The sequence below is a fragment of the Oreochromis aureus genome, linkage group 18 (assembly GCF_013358895.1).
Source record: "Oreochromis aureus strain Israel breed Guangdong linkage group 18, ZZ_aureus, whole genome shotgun sequence".
NCBI classification, from domain to species: Eukaryota; Metazoa; Chordata; class Actinopteri; order Cichliformes; family Cichlidae; genus Oreochromis; species Oreochromis aureus.
Window position 1 is genome coordinate 26,785,647 of NC_052959.1, and position 23,832 is coordinate 26,809,478.

At 39.7% G+C, this 23,832-nt stretch overlaps 1 protein-coding gene across 8 annotated transcripts in view; it reads right to left on the reverse strand.

Moving 5' to 3' along the window:
- The window catches only part of cadm3 (cell adhesion molecule 3), a 95,833-nt gene that overhangs the window by 22,073 nt on the left and 49,928 nt on the right, over window positions 1–23,832 (reverse strand). For all 8 annotated transcript variants that reach the window (XM_031754945.2, XM_031754943.2, XM_039602567.1 and 5 more), the window contains exons 4-5: window positions 16,349–16,501; window positions 10,020–10,157 (exon numbers count right to left, since the gene is read on the reverse strand). In XM_031754945.2, the coding sequence (XP_031610805.1) occupies window positions 10,020–10,157; window positions 16,349–16,501 (291 nt within the window). The remainder of the gene's footprint in view (window positions 1–10,019; window positions 10,158–16,348; window positions 16,502–23,832) is intronic.

A 23,832-nucleotide genomic window follows, 5' to 3' on the forward strand; every position in this document is an offset into this window, starting at 1 on the left:
CATTAGTGAGTCAACAGAAAATTACTCAACAACACTTATAATTGATCCATATTTTAAGTCATTAATCAAGCCAAATCATTGCACACGTTCTTCTTTGTCAATAATAGGATGTAAATCGAAGACATCTTCTTTCCACTGTTTAAAAATAGTCTTATAATTGGTAACTGCAGCACCACATTTGTTCCATTTTGCAATCAACTACTGTGGTTGTGGTTGAATTTCCTCAAACTCATCCACTGACAGTTGAACACATGAAAACAGTTTCTTCTGGCAACACTTATTTTTAAATTCTCATGTAATCAAAACACATCTCAAAGCTTTGTATCTATCCTCAAATGTGTTTTCCATAAGGGTAAACCTTGCACGATGGCACCTCCAAATGGCAACTGAAAATTTCAACTCTCTTCAGCACCCACAGCCACAGCAATGTAACATCAGTAAACTGCATACAGCACGCTCATGTTTACTAACCAGGCCAGTCTGTGATGTTTCATGCTGAAGGACACCAAAGGGACAAGAGAGGCTAAAGATCTAATGCTGCTAAGTCCAGCTTTCTTTGGACTCGCTTGCTCGCTGTTGCTTAGGAGACGGATTGCATTGCATATGATTTGATCCATCACTGTAGACAGACAAGCAACTGTACTGAAGCAAAGTATTTATTCTGGCAAATAAAGAGCATCTGCAACATCTTCCACACAATCTGTTGAAGCTCTATTTCTCAATTTAAAATGATGAAACAGGTCAGATTTTATAGAAAAACTTTTAAGTAACAATATGCTCCGATTTGCATATACTGTAGAAACACTTCAAAAGCTGTTATACTTCTTTCCTTTAAATTTATGGAAGCTGCCACGAGAAACTGTGCTGAAGAAGAACTGGGCAGAGGTGCCTGCGCCTGAGCGAGCAACAGCAGCAGCGCTGCAGTTATAGTATGAAAGCATAAACACAGTTGAGTTGTTGTCAGCCAGAAATCGCATTCTATTGTAAGAAGAGATATCAAACTGGGTGGTCAGACCGTGAAAGTGGTTGGTGAATCTTGGAAAGTGGACCAGAACCTTATCATTTACTCCTGCACGGGTTGACGCACACACTCACACATGCACACACAAGCATGGGCACATGTAGGTCAAGCTCATGAATAACATATACACAGCGGAGACAGATAGTGGCAGGAAAGAGGATTGAAAAAACACACACCTGTTTTTTTTTTGTTTTGTTTTTTCCCCACTGTCTCACACTTTCTCTCAAAAACTCAGATATTATAGACACCTCCCTCTCTTCTCCTTCCTCCCCCAGAGAACTCTTCAAATACCACTGAATCTAATGACATCTCTCTTTTTATTACCATGACCAGTCCTCTGACCCACAGAGAAAATTAGTTTACTTTCCAGGTGCATTTCAATAATCGTATGCCACTCTAAGGAGTCACTTTCTGTCTCTCTCACTATCTTCTCTCTCTCTCGCTCCACACACAAATACAGGCAGTATATTGCCTTTATTAAAGACCACGGATCTCAAAAACCAGACTTGGGAATGGTGAAGCCCTATTTGTTTACTCCCTGACTCTTGTGTACAGTATTTTTGAATTCGTGCAATTGAGTTTTAATACGGTTTTTGGGCCCAAGGGGTCATGGTACCGATTCAACATATTCATTAAGGAAAAAACAAGATGCAGTCAGTTTAAGTGCTTTTTCCCAAGACAGCTGTGATGCACATTTGCCCATAATTCACATTTCCTCAGTTCATTATTAGATAATCAGTGCAGATTTGCATGTCAGCTGCTGCAAGCGGAGCAATAACCAAATCAGACTGGAAAACAGCAAAAGGTTGTGCTACATTGGATTATGCATCAGCTAACATATTCTACTGTTTAAAGGGTCAGTTTACCAAGAACCTGAAAATGGCTATAATTATTTAATAGTTAAAACATTTTGTTCATTACTTTGAATTTAAGTCTTGCTTGTTTTATTCCAGAGTGATTGGAGCAACATACAGAGACACTCTGAAGTCTTTTTAACTGTAACACATAAGCATATCCATGCAGATCAATTTGCTTTGTCCCCTTGGTCTGTGATATTCATCTTGAGGTCTCCTGTCTCCATCTATATAATGTGGACTTTAATAGAATCTGGTGCACACAGCATTAGAGAGCGAATCTAAAAAGAACAAAAAAAAAAAATCTCTGCAGAAACAAGGTCCTTGTTACTGTTTCTCCAATTAAAGTGGTTCATTGTGGAATAACTAGGATGTTATTTCTGGAAACATAGGTCATTGTTAAATTTTTTAAATATTTTACTTCTGACTGCTGTGGGCATGAAGCACAAAACTCTATTCATCATCACCGAACTGAAGATGAGACAGAAATCTTCAGACAAACTCAAAACCTGAACAAGATAATGGATATAATGTGTACTGAAAGTCGCTGTAATGAGTACTTTTTCTATTAACAATGTCCTACATGACTCTGTGATTGGGGTGGATTCTAGCAGGGAAGTCTCTCCCACAGTCTGGGAGGCATTCAAAGATTATCTGGGGTGGGGTGCCTGTAACTCAGGCTGTAGCCAAATATCATCAGGAAATGTACCCAACCCCAAGTTGCACTCCAATGTATTCACTGGAGTGTGAATGTTAGATAGAAAGCACTTAAGCATAGAAAAAAAAAGTACTTGTATGAATGGGTGTGAATGGATGAATGAGGCAAGTTGTATAAAGTGCCCTGAGTGCTCAGGCAGAGTAGAAAAGCACTATATAAGAACCGGTCCATCTATCTTGGAGAGCAACTGGTCTACATGGGAGAATAATCTGTTGCTATAGTTTACCTGAGGATTATGGCTATGAAAGCGAATCCAGGTTCACTACTTCTTTTGCCTCCATCAACCAACATCAACTTTCTTCAGTTTGTTCTTTTTTCCCCTCACTGTTATGGTGGTTTCAGACAGTGTTCTCAATCTTTCTGTTTGTATAACGTCAATGAGAGGAGATGTCCTTAATATGGTCACATCAGGCACGGCATTAACCTACTGTTCAAATCTGTTGTTAATGATGGGCAACCAATCAGCAGACATTTGGCTTAATGAAAGCGGCAAAGAGAGCTAAAACAGCTTGGTTCAGACAGAAAGGCAGCACAAGTGTCTGGTATACAGTAAGAACTAGCTCTCATTTCTTTATATTTTGCCAGGAGAGCAGCAATTCATTAAAGCATGTGCAAACATAAGTGGAAATACATTATACAAGGCAAAAATAGAGTAAGTATAATCTCAACAAGGCTGAAAGTAAATATTTGGTATAACCACCATTATTCTTTAACACTGCCTGAACTCTATTAAGCAAGCTTTCTTGCAATTTCTTTAAGTAGCCTTCATAATAACGAAGTAAATGATGAAGCTGTTGCCAATTAGGTGCTTTCCAGATGGCATTGCATGGTGGATCAAAATCTTTTCTGGCTTCATAATTCAATCAGTTTTGGCACGATTCCAAACACGACTGGCTGAAAAGCAGCTCCAAAGCATGAAAGAACTTGACAGTGCTTTACGCTCACTGTTGCACCTCTCTCCTGACCAATACTGATGAACATTTAGACAAAACAATTTCAAAATTGGATTAATTACATCATTAGAACTGTTGCCAATGATTTAGAGTTCAGTTCTTGAGTAATTTGACCTACCTCAGCCTGTTCTCCCCATTTCCCTTCCATGAGAATGGCTTCCTGTGAGTCACCCTGCTGCTAGCCCCTAATATATTACATGATTCATTATAATTAACAACAGTTTAAAAGTTTATGTCACAAAACACTTCACAAAAATACAAAATAATTACAAAAACATCTCATACGATCAAAGTAATGCCTTTAATGACTGCTAAATCTTTAAACTAAATCTTAATATTCAGTGTTAGGAAAAGTGTGTGCAGCATTCTCCTTCATTAATATTTAAGCTCAACGATACTCCAGCACCTGCTAAAAATTTCATGGGATACCGACACTTTTCCATAAAACTCGTATTCCTCGATTAAAAAAAAAGGCGGGCAATCGGCACATCCTTGAAACTAACTTCCCCCAAGGTGGTGATGCCATGCAGATGAGGTGGTGGAGCTGCTGATGCATCAACCCTCAAGCGTACAATCTGCTATAAAATAATCATATTAGGAAAATCAAACAACTGGATGCAGCAATTACTGCGACCAGCGTGTTTGGTACTTCATGGCTAAAGAAGCGTGCTTGTGACCAGAAGGTCCAGATTAGAGCGGAAAAAATTATTCAATTAATCCATTAGTTCATGGACCAAATGTCCCAAAATCGCTGCTTTCGTAGTAAAAGCAATGAAGCCGCCAGTGAGATTAAATTGTTTTGTTTGTGCTAAAGACAGACTTGACTGTGTGGTGTCCTTTAATTATTGCACTGGGAAAATGTGATATTATCCAATCAAACTGTGATTTTATTTTGTTTGAAAAAAAAAAATCCACTGATAATAAATAAACTGATATTTTAACGTTTGAAAACATTAACTGAGGAAAAACGATCATCATTTTGCCAATGCTTTCACTTTTAAATCGAATGTTTTACAATATGATTTTACAATATCTTAATGCCTATCTTGACTCATAAAGATGATATTTTATTTTCAATATGCTACGAGTATTTAGTGACTCTTTTTAGACAAAGGTTTGAGCAAAATTAATCCATTACTAAAAAAAGAAGAAAAACAGCTCAGTGTGGGGAGCTAAATGAAATTAGTGAATAAGTTCTCTTTAAAATTCACTATTATGCCAACTGGTACTTTACCCCCCACCACGACCAGTTGAGCTGATTATAAGACTCCAGTTTCTCAAAGGTGTGAAAATGCATGACTGTGAATAGGAAGAAACAAATGCACAGCAAAAAGCCTTCCTGTGAAAGAGTAGAAGGTTTTAAAATAATCGAAACAGTCATCAGATTTAATCTTTAAGTGGATTAGGTCCAGAGAAAGCACTGAAGTCTGATTTAAGCGTTCATATGAGGTCATCTAATTTGGAAAGAAAGTTAATTAGTCTTGTTACTGAATTACTGAGTGAAGCTGATGGGATGCATTTGTCTTACTGTGTCCATGTGTGTCCATATTCGGTGGTTCAGATGACAAAGTGCTATACTCAGGTTTAAGATATAGTATTTCCATTTTCTTCCACTTACTAGTTTAACTTTATTTCAATTAAGTTTTTACTCAGAACCACTACATTGAAAAGGGCACTGTTTTTTTTCCATCTGCAGTAATTTATATTTGCAGTTCGGGCTCTTTTCTAAGACCTCTCAGCCTTAAACATGCATATAGTGACACGATTTTTGTGATTTTGCTTCTCTACATTGTCGCAGTTGATTTTAAATCAAACAAAGAAGATGTGGTTGAAGTTCAGACCATCAACTTTAATTCAGAGGTTTAATTCAACAAGTTTCACATGAACTGTTTGGGAATCAGAGCCATTTTTATGCATAGTTTTCAGAGGCTTAAAAGTAGTTTCATGGCCAGGCAAACTCTGCTCATTAATGATCATTATTAATCATTACCTAGAGTCCACTTTTCTCCAAGTGCTGCGAGTTTTACACTTTAAGGAACTGAAAAACTTTTTCCATCACTCTGTTTCTCTACCTTTCCTTTCTCGTCCATTATGTTGCTACACACAGACACACGCCCATGTACCCTTCACCATCCGCCCTACGTTCTGCATTATGACAATTTAGGTTGGAATTCAACCGGTATGGCATTAAGTGCCACCATAAATCCCCATTATCCCCAATCCAATACATCGATGTCACTAAATGATCCATAGCCCTTTCACACAGTACAACTAATACAGTCTTCAAAGCTCTTAGCCTTTCATTCTTCTCAATTACCACTCCCTTTCCCGCATTCTCTCTTGCTCTCTCCGCTCACTGCTAAATCCTCTTTCTGGATTTCTCTCTCCATTTCGTCAGCCTTCCCTTCTTTTCCACTTCTCTCTCCTGTTGCGCTCCCCAGTCCCCTCTTCTTTAAAACTGGTCCCCCTTTGCTTCATCCTTGCCCCCCCAATCTACTCCCACTCAGACACAAAGCTGCCTCACTTCTTCTGCAGTTTTCTTAATTCCCCTTCAGCTCTCTCTTCTTCCTTCTGTCTCTCTCAACATCGGCTTTTGCAGCTTCCATCACTCTTTTAGTATACTCGCAGTCACTCTGTCTATTTTCATGCACACACACGCACGTGCTCTCGTTCATTCATTCACCTCTCTCTCTGTTCGCTGTTTTCTCAGCAGCCCCTCACTGTCACTTACTTGATACAAAGAGTCTTTCTCACACACACACACACACTTTACTGTGCTGCCCTCATTCCCTTCTCTCTCTTCATCTCTCTCCATCTTTCCTTTACTGTCAGTGAAGCTGTCACAGACATTGGTGAGAAGCAGTCTATGGGCTCATCTTTCCAACATCCACACGCTTGGACTCACACACAAACATACACCGCAACTGCATGAATGAGAACCTGTAATAATAGCACACTGACCCGTGGTGCTCTTCTGTGATCTAGCCGGAGATGAGCACTGTGTGTGTGTATGATTATTATCTGTCCATTACTAATGTTTGTGTATTGAACCGAATGGGTTTGTGTTTGTGTGTGTGTGGGTTTGTCTTTGTGTTTGTGACAGAGTGTGTGTCATCCCAGCAATGACTGATTGGTGTTGCGCAGTGTCAGGATGGCTGAGCGAGGCCTCAAACACAACATCATTCATATGGAGTTGATCTCCTTCAAATCTCTCTTGGTGTGTCTCTATTTCTCTCTGTGCTTACTCAGTTTCAAAGCCTGGGTTCATCCAAATTCCACAAAATAAACTATGTCTCTATACTTTACATGCAACCCCAAGCCAGATCACAGCAGCCAGATCAGTGATTCAAATTCAAAACCTTGAGGAACCCGGTAATTTGTAATGTTTTTAATATCCTAAATTCATTAATTTGTAAAAGTTCAAAAGAGGAGTCAAAGACAGCAGTAAATTATATGATGATCTCTAGCTTGTCAGTTATGTTGATTGTTTCTGTTCCTGCGCCGTCTGATAGTGTGTCACTTTGAATTCTAGGACAGCATTATCTGCTCACCTTTTATAAAGGATGGCCCAGCTTGTATCCAGTCCTACAGGAGATAACAGAGGCATGAAAACACCTTTCCATAACATCAGGAGAATGTTATGGAACGTGTTATTCTGGCTGACACTTCTGGGTCACTCAGCTGAGAACCTTCCTAAGAAAATTTGACTATTTAACCACAACCATGTGGCTTTAGCAGGAATAAGAAAGTCTGAACAACACCTTTATATTGCATTATGGGAACTATAGGATGAAGTATTTCAGAATTTATCCCATAAATGGAACAAGCTGTGAATGCATCAGTTTTGAGTCACGTAATATTCTGTTTTTCCACTAGAAGTCTGCTAGAGTGGCCATTTAAGATATGCATATAGTTAAGAGACAAGAAAAACGACAAGAAAAAATACCACAAAGAATTGGGAAGGATTCTGATGACAGTGAAATGAGCAAATCACAGAATACAAACTACCTTTCTATCAAGTCTCCGAACTTCCGCACCTTTAATTTCCGTCTTGCTGTGTAAAAGCCTCCCTACTCTGTGGAATGACATTAAACACTAAGTATGTAAATCATGCAGTGTGGCTATGTGCAATGCAAATATATAGCTCCTGGGGATACGACTGTTTCTTTAGATGAGGTCGAGCATATGAAATCGCCACCATGTCTGTGGAAAGACATGCTGCTGTTGAATTTCTAAATGAAACTTATACTGTACGCTATAGAGCGCTACAAACAAAATAACATTCACTTACAGTGTTTATCTCAAAAACTGAGCAAATAAGACCAAAATTATTGGTGTAGCTAGCCTGTTCTAATTGCTGTTGCATTTAAAAGCAATGGATAAGCATCATTAGATGATATGCAGGACTTATGTTGAGAAAGGGACATATTTAAACCTTAACCGCAACCTTTTATTTAAAAAAAAAAAAGAGCCAAGATTTTTTACTAATCATAAGTATAAAGTAAAAGCAAAATTAAAATGCAGGAGCAAGACAATCCAATAAGCAATTGACATTAAAGTTAAAAATAAAGTCCCAAGCCTGGCCGGCAAACTTGTGACCACCACTCCAGCCTCTAAATGGAAATGTTGCCACTTTGCAAAAAAGGAGTGCTGTCTCTCTGTATACAATGGCACCAGTGACAAGGACAATATTGTGTGTATCTCTGTGATGGCAGTGGCATCAAACAGAACGGCAGTATTTGGGCTATGAATGCTTTGAAGTGGCATTACAGGTACATACAGGAAAAAAGCATCTATTTGTATTTTGGGTGAAGTGAGCCTTTAAACAGAAATCCAGTTTCTAAAAAGCAACAATCTCCGCGCTCTTCTCCTTCCTTTCTGTCTCCTGCTTTTAGTTCAGCTGTAACAAAAGGACCAGATAATCTGTCCTCAGGCGGGCAGCTCTCCCATTACTCCTTCTCTTTGTAGCTTTAGTCCATTCTTTTGAGTCCTTTCAATCCATAATTATAGCAAACACTAACACAGTGCCAAAGCATCAGGGCAAATGATGGGCATTTTTGCATTACAAAGCCTGAGCGTCCATTTTCACATCAATAAATCTTTATCTTATTATATTAATGTAATTACTGTAAAAATGCCTCCTAAAGACGATTCACCAGTGTAAACACCGCAGCGTACTGTATATAAAGTAGGATTTGCGGCATCTGTTGGAGAGCTGTGACGACAGACAGAGAGCGCTGTTCTTCCAGGACAATGAGAGCTTAAAGCTTACAGAGTTTTTTGATTTTTGTTTTTTTTTTTCGTGTGAGGGCAGATGGTGGAAGGAGCGAAAGGGCGACAGAAACAACACTTCAAACATGTTTGTTCTGCTCGGTAAAGCAAAACAGAAAACCTCTGACTGATTTAGAAACAAGAAGCAGGGGGGGTTATGGGAAAGATGGTTGCAATTTGGAGAAACGAAAGCACTGCCAATACCACTGTGAGTCAGAAGCTGCCAATCGTCTCCTTGATTTTCAGCTTATCTGTTTGGAAGAAGCCAGTTAATTTGTCCTCTCATGACATCCTCTCTGTCTTTGCTGTGCCTCTTCCTCTTTCTTCCCTTCTCATTTCTCCCGTTTATCTGTAACAAAAGACTAGTCAGCCTGACCTCATGCAAAGCTCTCCCTATCTCGGTTTCTCTGTTCGACCTCATCCCTTCATCCTCTCCTCCGCCCTGCCTTTTATTGCTGGATTCTGTCGTTATCCCTAGCTAGATCCGACCCACGCTATCTCTCGCTCTCTGTTGTGTCACTCCCAGTTGCAGATATGCTGCGGCTCAACATACACGTGCACTTGTGCAAATAAGCTATGGAACAACACACACAAAATATAATAAAAGCCACCACATACACGTCTCCTGGATACATGTGTCAGTAGAGGATCAGAGTGTGAAAGAATGATGGGAAAGAAGGGCACACACGCAGCACGTTTCTGGACTCGGACTCACAAGCAGCTTGCTCTCGCACATGCACACACACATATGCACACACAGGTTCAGGGCACACAGAGAGACAGCAGGCAATATGGCAAGGACGCAATACACACACAGCATGATCTTGCAAATGCTCAAACGTGAGGCATATGCGCACCAATGTCGCATACGCGCTCGCAAATACCCATACACAGCGTACAATCAAGGATCACAGTCACCCATAAACACTTGTGACCACAGAAACCTCACACAAACACACCACAAGTAAAAATCACATCCTTGCATTCCTTCAGAATATCCTTCCAGCTGCATAATGACACACAAGCTTTCCTAAACAAACACACAGCCACACCCATACACTTCTTACCAGGAGTACAAGCTAGAGTACAAAAACTAACACGTGCAACACACATTTTTCTTGACCTCACAACACCCTCGCGCACATAACACAAAATTATAAAGACAGACACAAAGCACTGCACACACTGTCCGTATCTCTCACCTTTCAGCAGCTGGTCTCCTTTGTACCAGTGCAACGTGGCGGGGGGTTTGCTGCCAGTGCTGGTGCAGGTCAGGGTGACTTTTTCCCCCTCCTTCACTGCATGCTCAAAGCCTGAGATCTGAGGCTTGCCAGGCACACCTAGAGAGGCGTAAAGAGTTTTAGAGTTAGAAAGAGAGAAAGAGAAGACTTTTATGCAGCAGGGCTAACCTTGTAAAATTAAGGCCAGTTGCTGAGTTTCTAACAAGTACTGCATGTGTCTGCAAAGTTGTGGCCTATCAGCAAAATGTGCAGCAGCATCCTCAATATCACAGACAAGCTTGAATTTATTTGGTCAACTTGGAAAGCTCTGATAGAATCCAGCTGGGAGAAAAATAATGATGCAGGCTTGCTATGATTTGCACCCAATATGGTTCGTAGCCATTTCACAGCAGCTCTGACCTTCCAGAAGAATCAGAACATGCTGTCTCTATTATAAGTATCTGCCATGACTGGTGCACTAGACGTTTTTTTTCCAGTTTTGCTAACAGGCGCCCAATTAGGATGTGCAGATAATGACTGTTTCAGTCTCAGAAGGAAGTGACTTGCTTCTGTTAGTTAAACACAGCACAGTTACACCTCTTTGGGCTGAATGGGCATCCGAGTTTAATGTTTGCAGCCCAGAGGCAAAACACTCCCCCAGTTCCAGCTTCCCAGAGCAAATAGAACAAATTATTTTTTGCTTTGTCTTTTAAAATAAAATGAGAAAACAAGAAATCTGCATGCCTGTCTGAAAAGCAGTAAGATGGCATAACTTGCAGAAGCATTTAAGCTCAGTTGGTGAACTGCTGTGACTAAACAGCTCATTCTCATTACTAGGCTGTCAAATACTGACGTTTTTGTCAAAGCTGCTGGTGTCTCACATCTTTCACTCCCAACCCGTCACTTAGGGATGCTTGTGTCATATTTAAATGACCAGTGTAATTGTTCAATTTGCAGGGTTGATGTTGTGAAGGGGTATACTTTAACACCATCCATCCATCCATTCTCTTGCGCTTATCCAGGGCTGGGTCACAGAGGCAGCAGCCTAGCCATGTACTTTAACACATGCTACAATATTTTCCTGAACCCAGCTGAACCGAGCCAGCAGTTTTAAGTATCTAAACTAGTGGATATGAGTCAGATGATAACAAATCAGTGAGGAAAAATAAAGGGAAAAATGCAAAGCACAGCATTCCAAATGGGACACAAGCTGCAGTCTCCTGGCTAAGAAATCTGTGAAAATCTCCACCTTTGCAGCTTCCTAAAGCAGACATTATCACTTTTTAAAACATGGCCGTGATCCATCAGTGTCCAATATTGCCGAGAGGGACACGATCGGCGTCTGACAGAAGGCCAGTATTTGATGCAGTGAGAGGAAAATACATCGGATGAAATGGATGTTGGTGTTAGTGCAAACAATACATTTTAGAACATTCGGAAAGAAACTCCTTTCTATAAAACTGCCAAAGGACCCAACCCATGCATGGGGCTGTAAGGAAATTTATAGCAATGCCTTTTATTGCAAAAAAGTGTACAGTAAATCAATTACAATTACACAAGTGTTTTTTTTTTTTTTAATTTGTGTTTGAATTAACTGCAAAACACATTTCACTGGGTAATTACACAAAAAACATACAACAAACCCTTAACTCTGTCTAATTTTTCTCTTTATTCACAAAAAAGGTCATATTCTCCTGCTCATTTCACAGTCTCATGAAAAATTTGAAACGCTCACCACATTTTTAACAAGACTTCAAAACACGACGGTAGCTTACAGAAACCAAATATAGAAGAAAATATTCCCAAAGGAAAACGATTAAATCCTTCATTAACTTAACATTACAACAGTACTTGTGGCACACATATTAAGTATTCCAACAGTCGCAGTGAAGCCCCAAATGGCACGACGGCTGTCTACTGATGATCATGGAAAAGAAATTAATTCAGTGAGAATAATAATAACGCATTATCCCTTCAAAATCAGCAGCAAGGGTTCTGCATGTATGTATTTCTACAGTTTCAGTCAGTCTTCCAAATAGCATTGCATTCATTCTCAGGTCAGCTCATAATGTCAAATAGATTATATTTTGCATACAATATTAATTACAACTTCCAGGATTCATTATCTAAAAGTCAAGGTGAATGCTATTTGTGCAAGAATACTGGTGGCCTGGGTGACCATTTACAGGAGTGAAAGAGAGGGACAGAAACACAGCATGAGCCAAAGGTCAGGCTAAAAAGAAAAAAAACTTGAACCGAGTGAAATACCAGATGCCCTCCTGCCAAACCAAAATTTCATGCTACTCTCCCAAAGGGTGTTCTTCCAGATTCTGGCACAGTCGGTTAAACACATTTTTTGCTTAACTGCTATTTTAACTTGGAGCACAAGTGAAAACGATGCAAGCAGAAAAAAAAGACTAAACATCCATTCTGCCAAATATTTCAGTATCCATTTTTCTTCACCACCATGGCTGAAGGTAAGAGGAGAAAATTTTCTAAACTTGCAATACGCCATCTGCAGCTTTTGCGGACAGCACATTTCTCTAAATGTTGGCGGCGCTTACTGTCATTCTGCTTTTGCAAATAATAAACATTCGGTTTGACTGCAAACTGTCGTCTTATGCATTAAGGCAGGAAAGACTGAGTTGCTTATATAGTAAGAGAGAAAGAGATAGAGTTGAAAGAGATGGTTAAGCCAATAGATTATGTGGATTTAGGACCAGGGCATAAACGAGTCCCAAAGAGAAAATGTATATTTTATTACTTTTTGTACCAAAATATTCATAAAATTCAGGAAACAGCAAATGACAGAAAACAGATTAACAGAATGTATTTCTACTATTTTGTCCAAACCACTGCAAAAAGACGAACAGAAGTGCCAAAAAAAGTGCTGTGAACTAGCCATGATATACATTTAAAAAAAAAAATGTGGTCAATTTTTAATGTAGCGGTATTTGATGTAGTGCACTGTGTGCGGAAGCTCTCTGGCAGTAAAGTAGCATTGAATATTAATAAGGGAATAATACTGGATATATAGAATTGGCTGGAGAAGTCCTGTTGAGACCCTTTCCTCTACAAGTAGAATAAAAGAGAATAAAGCCATTATAAATTATTCTATGGTTAGCTCAAGAGCGGAGGCATGCCACACGTTTCCTTCTCACAGACACACGCAAACTGGCCACGCTCACCAGTTATGTGCTGATGTGTGATTGTGCACGACGGTCAGAACAAGTCAAAACAAGGATGAAACATGCACACACAAACGCTGCTCTGCCAAAACTCGATATCTTTGCTTGATTTTCCCATAGGGGTCCATGCGTTTTTTTAGACATTTTACCATACATTTTTAATGGGTTGGCTCCCTCTCAGGAGCCATGAAATATTTATTGAACTCAGAATACAGTGTCACAGCCGTCAATTACAGAGAATAAAATATGCTTGAAACACAATTACTGCAAAATTGAAGAAAATACTGAGAAATGATTCTCGTGTTAATTTGGCTCTTAAGAGCTCAAGTGGACCCGCCCTCACGCTTGCTTCAAAGTGTACCTTCCCCTCCCTCTATGAATTAAAAAAAATCATTATTGAGCACACTGCTTATGTTGTCCAGGGGAACTAGGTTTTATTATTTTCAATATTGTAGCACTGACAAAAAATTTGGGATACGTTTCAACAATACTGATTGAATCTATCATTTTGGTGCTGTTGATTGACTAATTTCAAATATGGGGAAAAAACCTTTGCCCGCTGAGCCACAGAACAATCGCAGAGCAATCATAAGCTGCCCTGCCCCACCCTAAACGTAAATCTCTTGTTTCCACTAAGTGCATTCTCCAAGAGAATTAGGCTGAAACCCTCTGCAGCTTGGTTTTTCAGCCAGGAATTTGCTGGCAAATTATAAAGTGCTGAATCAAAAAAAAAGCGAGAGGAAATTGCATCTCATCAATATCACAAATTAACTTACAGTAAATATTAATTCTATCTCCATGTTAGGAGGAAATGCAACATGAAATAATGGAAGTCCACTTTATTGAATACATACTAATGTGAGAGTTTTCAGCAGAAATAATGACTTAAATTCATTACACACCAATTTAGAAGTGGCACTGGATGCCCTTAAGTGTTGGCTGTGAATTTGTCCATCATTGCCTCCCAGAAATATCCCGCCAGCTGCTTTTTACATGTATAAAATAATTCTTTATTGTGTTTATGCGTTGGTGCATTCCACTATTGCCAAGCATGCTAAGTAAAATCATTAAATATAGACAGAATAAGCTGACACAGAGAACCAGTAAAAACTCAGCTAATAAAAGTCAATACCTGAAAGAGCGTCCAAAGCCAATTACGCCAATATCCAATCAATAAAACAGCCTACTCTCCGCTGACGGGATGACGGCAATTTATTCAAGGCTGCAGGCATTCATTACACTTGCATTACCCTTCATATTGCACCAATGTATTCAATTTTATTTTTATTTTTATTTTGGCTTTTTTTGGGGGGGGGCTTATTATGCGCAGTTTAATTCCAATGCAAAAATACCAAAATGTACAAAAGTAAGCTAAAAAAGATTTTTAAAAAACAACTTCTTGTTCAGTAAAAACTGAAAAGCCAACTCAATTTCAGAGAAAACAGACTTCTTTCACGGATTACAAACTTATTCATCTAATGCTTTCCTGGAGCAGTGGAACTAAATTAACAGTTTCTATAGATGCCCCAGCTTACTTACCTAAACCTGTGTCCATATGAGGGCAATGTTGAAAGAAACTGTTATGACACCCCCTGATGTATTTTTAGTACTGTATACTGCTGTCCGAATGGTGGGAAAAAGGCAGCAGAAGACACATTGGTTTATCCGGGGCTCATTCTACAACAAGGTAATGACCCAAAACATTAGGAGAAAAGAACTAGATGGTAGTCTTTAAATGATGGAAGACCAGACTTAAAAGCCATTGAGCTGGTTTGAGATGAAATGGACAGAAGCAAAAACAAAGCAGCAAACACTGGGACACCTGTAGGAACTGGAAGATAACACATTTATCATTGTGCAAACTGTTCTGTTAAACTTGCATAACTTTTCACTTTTTGGTGACCCAAACTTTATTTCAATTTTGGAAACTCTGAATGTTTTTAATTCGTTGACTTATTGGCAATAATATCCATCTTATAGAAGATGAGTGGAATTAAATGATCTCCACAACCTTATGCACAGATTTAAGCAACAGTATGAAACAATTACATGGAAGACTATTCAGTACTAGCATTTAGATGTTCTGTTAAATATTTAAATATGTTTTCTTGTTTTATTTAGTGGGAGAGAAGATTGGCAGAGTAGACCTTTTGATTTGCAGTTGGGTAGCTTAACGGCAAATGGTTGTTTTAGGTGCTTTTCAGCTTCATCTATACTCTGAACTATACTCTCTCTGTCTTTTACTGCACAAATTAAACACATTGTGTTTGATTCAATCATTCCCCAAACTTTGTGAAGATTCAGCATTAAAATGCTAGCTTACCAGTGCAAGTTTGACTTACACTGAACATTAACAAAGGCAAACTTCATTTAGCATGAGGGTAAACTCTGTGAGTAGGTCGCACTAGCAAAATACCATGGCGATGTATCAAGATGAATTCAAGCCACTTGTTTACAGCTCGACAAGTCAAGTTGGACTTTTCTGTAATTTAAAACACCTGCGTTTACTTTCTGAATGTGCACTCTGAATGCAGCTTGGAATAATTGCAGTAGTATTTCCCATGAAAGTGGGAATAAACAACTTGAAAACTGAGTGGGGTGATAACAGCATATGTCAGAAGCTTTGAATGATCCATTTTAATTTGTCACAAATTAAGACAGACTGCAGTCAAGCTGATTTGTGCAAATGTCAATCAGCCTCAAAAGAGGCAAGCTGAGGGTGAACACAATGAAGACAAGAATGCCATTGTGGACCATTAGCCCTGAGTGTGAACAAAGAAATATTTTAGAAAAGCCTACAAGAGACAGAGAAATATGAAAAATATGAAAACCTAAGGATCCTTCAAGGACATACAGGAGACAGGGAGGTTAGACTTATAGTAAAGAAGGTTTTATTGAAATTGAAAAATGAGCAAAGCGTCTTTCTTTTATACTTTTGTCCTTTTATCTCTTTACCTAGTTAAGACATATGAAAAATCCATAGGTTTCTTTCTGGATAAGTTCATATAAAAATATGTCTGACAGTATCAAAGGTAAAGCAGTTTCTATACAAAATGACAGATTTCTCCCACAACATGAAGAGTGACTGATAATGTGTACTTTATACATATTTTTGTGACCCACCTAGCACTGTGACGGTGGCGCGGGCGGTGCGGACTGGCATGGTGAAGATGGAGCAGGTGTACTCTCCCTCGTCAGACAGCTGCACCTCCGAGATGGTGATGGAAAGCTCGGTGGATGTCGAGCGATGCAGCTGGATGCGGTTGTCTCTCAGCGCTGAGGAAGAGAATATCAATTATTAGAAAATGTACTTTATGAAGTGTTTGAGGAGATTTAGCTTGTATTAGCTGTGTTTGTTTAATTTATCAGTTATTTTTGCCTTTAAACTTTAGTTAGAGAGCTAAATAGTGTTTTTTTTTCAATGACTGCTATATATGGGTTTCTTGTTTTAATGAAGTAAAAGGGAAAGAAATAAAAAAAGGAAGAAGACAGAAGAGAGGGGAGCATGATCAAACACAGCAGAGAAAAGGAAAGAGGCAAGAATGGAAAGGAAAAAAGGATGCAAGAAAAGAAATTATGAAAAAGGAGGGAGGTGACAGAGGTATGGGAAGAAAGAATACCGTCACAGACAGTTAAAAAAAATAAAGTGAAGCAGGGAGGATGGTGATGGAGAGGAGGGTGTGCAAGAGGTGAGACAGTAGGGAGAAAGACTGAAAGAACAAGAAAATGGGAGTTAGAAGGAGGGGAATGGGTTAGAAAGGAACCCATAGGGAGAGAAGAGAAATGAATAGTTAAGAAGGTAATGGTGAAGATGAAGGAAAGAAAAGGCTGATAAATGTTTGTAAGGAGTATATGAGGGGGAACAGCAAACGCACAAGTTTGAAAAAAGTACGAAAAGAAACAATAATGAAAGGGGTGGTGGAGCCAAAGTGAGGAAAACAGGAGGTGGGAAGAGAGAAAGAAAGTGCGCTAAGGAGGATGAGCAAGGAGGGGAAGGGCAGAGTGAGAAGCAAAGAGGAAAGTAAGAAAGATGATCCGCAGAATTTAAATCATGGGAAAGAGAAAGGTAAAATGAAAAGAAGGAGGAGGGAGGGGGAGAGGTGTTTAGAGAAAGAAAAAATGATGTAAGACGGAGAGGAGAAGGAGGAGTGACGAAGATGAGGTGAGAGAGGAGTAAAAAATAGAGATGCAAGTGCAAACGAGGCAAAGGAAGACAAAGAGCAAAGAGAGAATGGAAAGGAGAGGCAAATTGAGAATGAGAGACGAGGAAAAGTGCAAGAGGGGAAAAAAAAGCTGAAAAATAAAACAGAGGAAGCATAAATAGCGAGGAGAGTTAGAGAGAAACCAGGAGGAACAGAAGGGAGAGGAAAAGGAATGAGGGGGATAAAGAGGAGGGAGGCGAGAAGGGGGAATAAGAGAGACATAAATGGCTTTGTCATCAATGAGAAATCCAGCCATGAAAGAGGGAGAGAGCGCAAGCGACCGAGATAGATGATGATGATGAAATGCTACGAAATAACCGCTCGTTTCCGTGATAGCATTGACCTCTGCAGTGTTTGTGCACTGTGATTGCTGCCGGTCTCCCTGCTTCCTATCTGTCTGTCTATCTAGATGTATATCTGTCTATCTCTCTGTCTCAAGAAAAACTTTTCAGCTTTGTTCTCTGTGCAGAGCTGGCTCTCTGCAAATAATGGCTAAACGTAAAACAAGCAGGCTGTGATAAAGCAGACACCTGGAAAAAGCCATCATGCTTAAGTACAGTGAATAGTCAGATTTGTTTTCACATTCAAAGTTGTTTTTTTAGCAAGTTCTTCTTTGTGTTTTCCCCCAGTTTCAAACTAGGACAGCTATGTTAGTTTAACTACAATAAAATGGAAAGTCAGTGCAGACAGAATCATTATAAGAGCGAGACAAGGATCTCAATCCTTAGAAGGATCCATCCATTCTTCCAACCATCATATACTGCTTCTACGAGTCCTAGTTGTGAGGGCCTCAGTCTACCCTCTTCCCAGTCACCTCCTTCAGCTCTTCTGGTGGGACACTGTGCTATCTAAGCTATTCTATCCATTTGTCCTGGGTCTACCCCAGAGCCTGCTCCAGGTTAGGCATGCCCAAAACATCCCACTTTGAAGTCAACTGGTGGTTGAAGTGGTTTGGGAATGAATGACTGAGATTTTGGTCACTAACCACAGCTAGTTGCCTTAGATGAGGATGGAAATGTAAATAATAATAATAATAATAATGGATTGGATTTCATATAGCGCTTTTCAAGGCACCCAAAGCGCTTTACAATGCCACTATTCATTCACTCTCACATTCACACACTGGTGGAGGCAAGCTACTGTTGTAGCCACAGCTGCCCTGGGGCAGACTGACAGAGGCGAGGCTGCCATATTGCGCCATTGGCCCCTCTGGCCAACACCAGTAGGCGGTAGGGTAAAGTGTCTTGCCCAAGGACACAACGACCAGGACAGAGAGCCCAGGGATCGAACCGGTGACCTTCCGGTTGCAGATACGCTTCCCAACCCCCTGAGCCACGGCCGCCCCCGCTCAGATTTCACTTCGCTATGTCACTATGTCTACCAGTACCACACACCCTACTTTGCTCTCTTGTGAATGACAGATACTACTCCACTTGGGCAGCAACTCAATTCCAACACAGAGTCGGAGCTGAGAACCAGACCTGGAGGTGCTACTTCACACTCAGCTGGAAACTGCCCTGTAGGAGGTCATTTGATGAGGGTAACAAGCACCTTAAGGCAACAGTTGTTGTGATTTGGCGCTACATGAATAAAATAAAATGGAATTGAACAGAACCACATCATCTGCAAAAAGCAGAGATGACATTCTGAGACCAAGGCAGCTGACACCCTCCACAGGTGCGTCTATAAATTCTGTCCATGAAAAAATTATGAATAGAATCAGTGACAATGGGCTGCCCTGGCTGAGTCCAAGATCCACAGCAATACAAAGAGTAGTGGATGTGTGCTTTCACTTGAAAAGCCTTTCAATAAAATAAAAAATTGGACAGCAGAGGTTCAACAGCCTCAAATGGGTGTTGAGAGAGATATCTACTTGTTATCATAGTAAAGATGTAAGTGTGCCTAATTAGTATTTTCTCTACCCATAACATGAATTTTTAAATCTCATTTTGAGACAAACTTTTTAAGCAGTGTTTACTATTACTGGTAATTATGTGCAGGTTTTTAATATTCTGGAGACCATTAAAATTCATGTTACTGCACCCTGCCCACTCATTTATAAAGGGTAGTCAAAATAACTGACCATATAATCACCCTGCTCTCCGACCAAGACGTTTGCTAAGAGTCAAGGCTTGCTTTGGAGGGACCTCCTGGCAGGACACACCGATTGCCTGCAGAAGAACTTTTCTTGGCTGATTCAGGTCAAAAATTAAAGTTAGCTAGCTTCAGCTTAAGCTATTATAATTTTATAAAGTGTTTAAATTGCTTCAAATTATTCACCTGTAATTAAAACAAAACATATTTGAGCTGTGGTGGAAGAGTCATGGAAGGATCCAAAAACTGAGTTTACCCACTCTGCTAAAATGGTTTTTTAGAGAAAGAAAAATTGAATTTAAATGGTCAAGCTAAAGTTCAAGGCAGGAGGTAGGTGCATGTACAGCTTATTTACATATCTGTCTGGCTCTTTGGTTGACCACCTTATTTTAAAAAATATAGTTCTCCTCTCCTCTAACACCAGCCCAAGCAGAATACTTGTGTCACTATAACATGTTTACAAAAGAGCAAAGGCACAAAAACTAGGAAGAAAACAGCTAACTTGGCAACACTGTTAACCTCTTCCTGTTGATCTTGCACCTCTAACAAATCACACTTATCAGTGATTTCAGTGTATTAGGTGAAACCCTGCAGAAACTACTAGTGGTCAGCAAAAACAAGAGTTTCAGGGGGTAAGAAGCTATTTTATCTTGGAAATCTTGAAGGGAGAGCATTAGGTAGGTCAGTCCAAACATGTGTGTCAAGTTTCATATTGTCTTGCCTCTGTTTTCTTTTCTTATTGTTTATCTGGCGTTCTCGGTATTGAGCCACATCTGTGGCTGCTTGTCTCATCACCCTTTTGTCATTCTTTCTGTCTCACTATTATCACCCTTTCTCTTCATCTCTCCATCTGTCTATTCTCCCGTCTTTGTCTTGTGCACTCCCACACACATGCGCACATGCGCACACACACACACACACACCTTTGTTTCTCTTGGTATTTTTTCCGTTATTTCATCCAACACTACTTTATCTTCATGCCTTATCACTAAGCAAGGTCACTACATTTGTCTTCATGAGCTACCCTCTCTGTGTGGGTGTGTGTGTAGGTGTGTGAGGCATACGGTCACTCACTCTCGCACACACACAGACACACACAAACACTTATCCATGCCCCCTGGACCTTGTGCTCAACTATCAGTCTCCTTAATTCTCTTCCCCTCATCTCTACTCATGCCCCCACCCCCACATCTTGTTCTTCGTCTTTCTCTCTTACATCTCACCCATTTCTAATCATTCCAGACTCCAGGCTCTTACACTCTCTCTTTTTTGGGGGGTTATTTCTTCTTTCATTATAAACGATGTATATTTCTTGCCAGTACAGGTGTGATGGATTTTCAAAAACGATATGATATCTAGTTAAGGGGGACGTATCGATCCAGAAGCCCCTGAAAATTGTACATGTGCCGTGCCCTGCTGATGTGGGCAACATAAATAGTCTGTCAATAGGTCACACGCTGATGTTTGGTTTTTGTTCCTTCGCTTAAGGGATATAATGAATTTCTTAGTTTTGAGATAAACTGGATTGGCGCAAACGTTATATATGAGTGTGCTTGCTTTATGGTAGAGGAATATAGCTCAGAAGTGAAGCCCTGCTCATTTTCTCACAGAACTTGTTAGGTGGCTGACATTTGGAACACATCCAAAGCTTGGACAGACATGAAACTCTGAACATCTAAGATTAGACTTCACAACTTTGAACACACACAGACATTTTTCAAACTTTCTGAACCAATGGAAGGCAGTGCTCTAGTCTCCTCCGCTGAATCTGAATGTTTAGAAAGCAGAATATCCAAAACTCTGCACTATTTGCAAAGATTAAGATGTTAACGTTCTCAATGGTATGGATATATGACAGAAACATAGCCTGGCGTTAGCAGTCTGTCAGGAGGCCAAAAGGGCAAAAAAATACACTGCATATCAATGATGGACGTAGCCTCTGGGTCTGAAAAATGGAGCTAATTTAGAAGCGCCTCAAACCTACATTCTGATAAATGGTCAGAAGGCAGCAAATCCACTGGCTGTAAAAAATGCTTAAAAATCTATTTTAAAAAAGGCCATCACTTGATTTAGGGCCACAGTAAAAGCTTCCCTTATCAGTTTATGAAGTCAATCATTAGCCTGAAAACAACACCAGCTTCAATTTAAAAACGTATTGTTCGATTTGAAGTAAAACAGATGATAAAACAGTGTTTGATTTAGGAAGAAGCTTCTTTGTGATGGGTAAGTCACTACCATGTTAGGGTCCTTGCTTTGTCATTTGGACCCACCCCTCACTCGTTGCATCAGGATTTTAAAAATGCAAAAGGGGGACAGTCAAGTCAAGGCTTCAAAACAGGGTTTGATAAACCAATAGGTCCTGGAAGCAATGTGCGTCTTTCTATGCAGTCTATTGTAAAATATTGGTAAAAGAAAATAATCAACAAGTCCAGCTGGTATTTCTTTTGTGCATCTCTGGCTTCAGTTTCCACCAAATGAATAAAGTATTCCCTTTATTATCTATGTTTCCCAGGAGCATGCAGTCTTCAAGCTTAACATTTTGCTGCATGCACCAGTATTAGGAAGCCAGAGTTAAAGATGCATTTTTAGAAGTGATGAAATATACAGCTGTTGATTTCCCTTTTATTTCTGGTTGAATTCAGAGACTGTTGCGCAGTATTTTGTTCCAATTTGTAACAAAGGCTCCTTTTGAATTTGTTACAGTCCCTTTTTGTGCCTCTGACTGGGTTCTTCAGCGTAGCAGCTTCAGCTGCAGCTCACAGGTTTCGCAGCACAGAGAGCCATCTGCTAACCAGACAATAACCATGAATTCTCAGTAATAAAGCTGAAATAATTAAGTGTTTCAGAAGGAGAACATGCTACCATGTAGATGTCTGTTCTTGCCAGCCTCTTTTCCATTCCTGGGTAGAATCATTTAATACTTTTGTATTAAAATCTCATATTGAAAACATGACAGCACTTAACATTTATGATTAATACACAGTATATTCTGATCCTCTGCAGATGCACTTCACTTGTTTAACACCGCATACCGTGTCACTTTTTATTCTGCGCTCCATCAGGTATTTCACCTTTCATTCTAAAGCTTCACAAATTTCAGGGAGGAAACACAATATGATAAACAGGAACAAAAATCAATAACCAAAATGCATAATTAAATCTTAATTCTGTATCAATTACTAACAGCTACAGACAATTACATGCATTCACAAAGGGATTTCATGCTTTGGCCACACTTTGTCCAGAGGTGCAATGGAAACACACACACATAGGCACTAAAGAGTAAGAAATTTCCACATTAATCACAGTACAGGACTCACATCAAGTATTATTACAGTAGAACTACCGCCATCTCTAATAAAAGCACTTCAGTGATAAAATCTAGCAAGCAAGAATCATATTATCTGCTTTTTAGTTGCAACTATACTGTTGTTTTAGTGTTTCTACTGCAAACTCCATAAACAGTTTACTACCGCAAAGTATAATTTGTGTCCTTGCCAAGGTGTCACTGTGAACAACGGAGACACGATATCAGCTCTGTCCCAATTACCCTGCTCCTTGCACCATACAGTTATAGTAATGCTCTTGAATGAAACATCGGCCTGATGGGATTTATCACTAAATCGCTCGCAGTAACAGTGGCTCATCAACAACATTTAAAGCCTAAATGCAACCAACAGCAATCAATTCTAGATTATTATTTCAAAATTTCTGTCTGTTTGATTCTTTTGTCAAAGAAAAGAAAGGCTGCATACTGTAAAAGTATCTACTTTTTCCTCACATGCGTTAGTAGCATTCGTAGTATTCGACTGTATTCACAAAGAAATGCACATTATTGTGTAAAACTTCCTCACAATTTATTACTAAATAGCTATATACACGATCAAGAAACCCTTGTGCTACTAGCCTAAACAAGTGTAAGTGGTTTCTAAATGGTATCGGGCGGATAGATTTAGCCTTTGTGCGCTCTTACATACCAAGTACAAGATGTGTTTATCAGTGTACACATATTTTTTACATCCGTGCTGATGGTGTCTCTTGTGCTTTTGTGTGTGTGTTTGTAGTTCTTTGACCAGACGTTGGTTCTTGTCTGCCGCTCAAACTCGAGAGTTGATACTCCCCAAAGGTCTAACTGTTGATCTGGTCACAGTAGCTATTTTCGCCTACTCATCTTCTTCCTGCACCTCCTCCTCTTCCTCCTCCCTCAATCTTCCTCATGCTCTTTCAACTTCAAACATTCGGGTGGGGTGGGCTGGTAGTGGGGTTTCTCTCACAACAGATACCGAGTGCAAATCCATGTATATTTTTTTT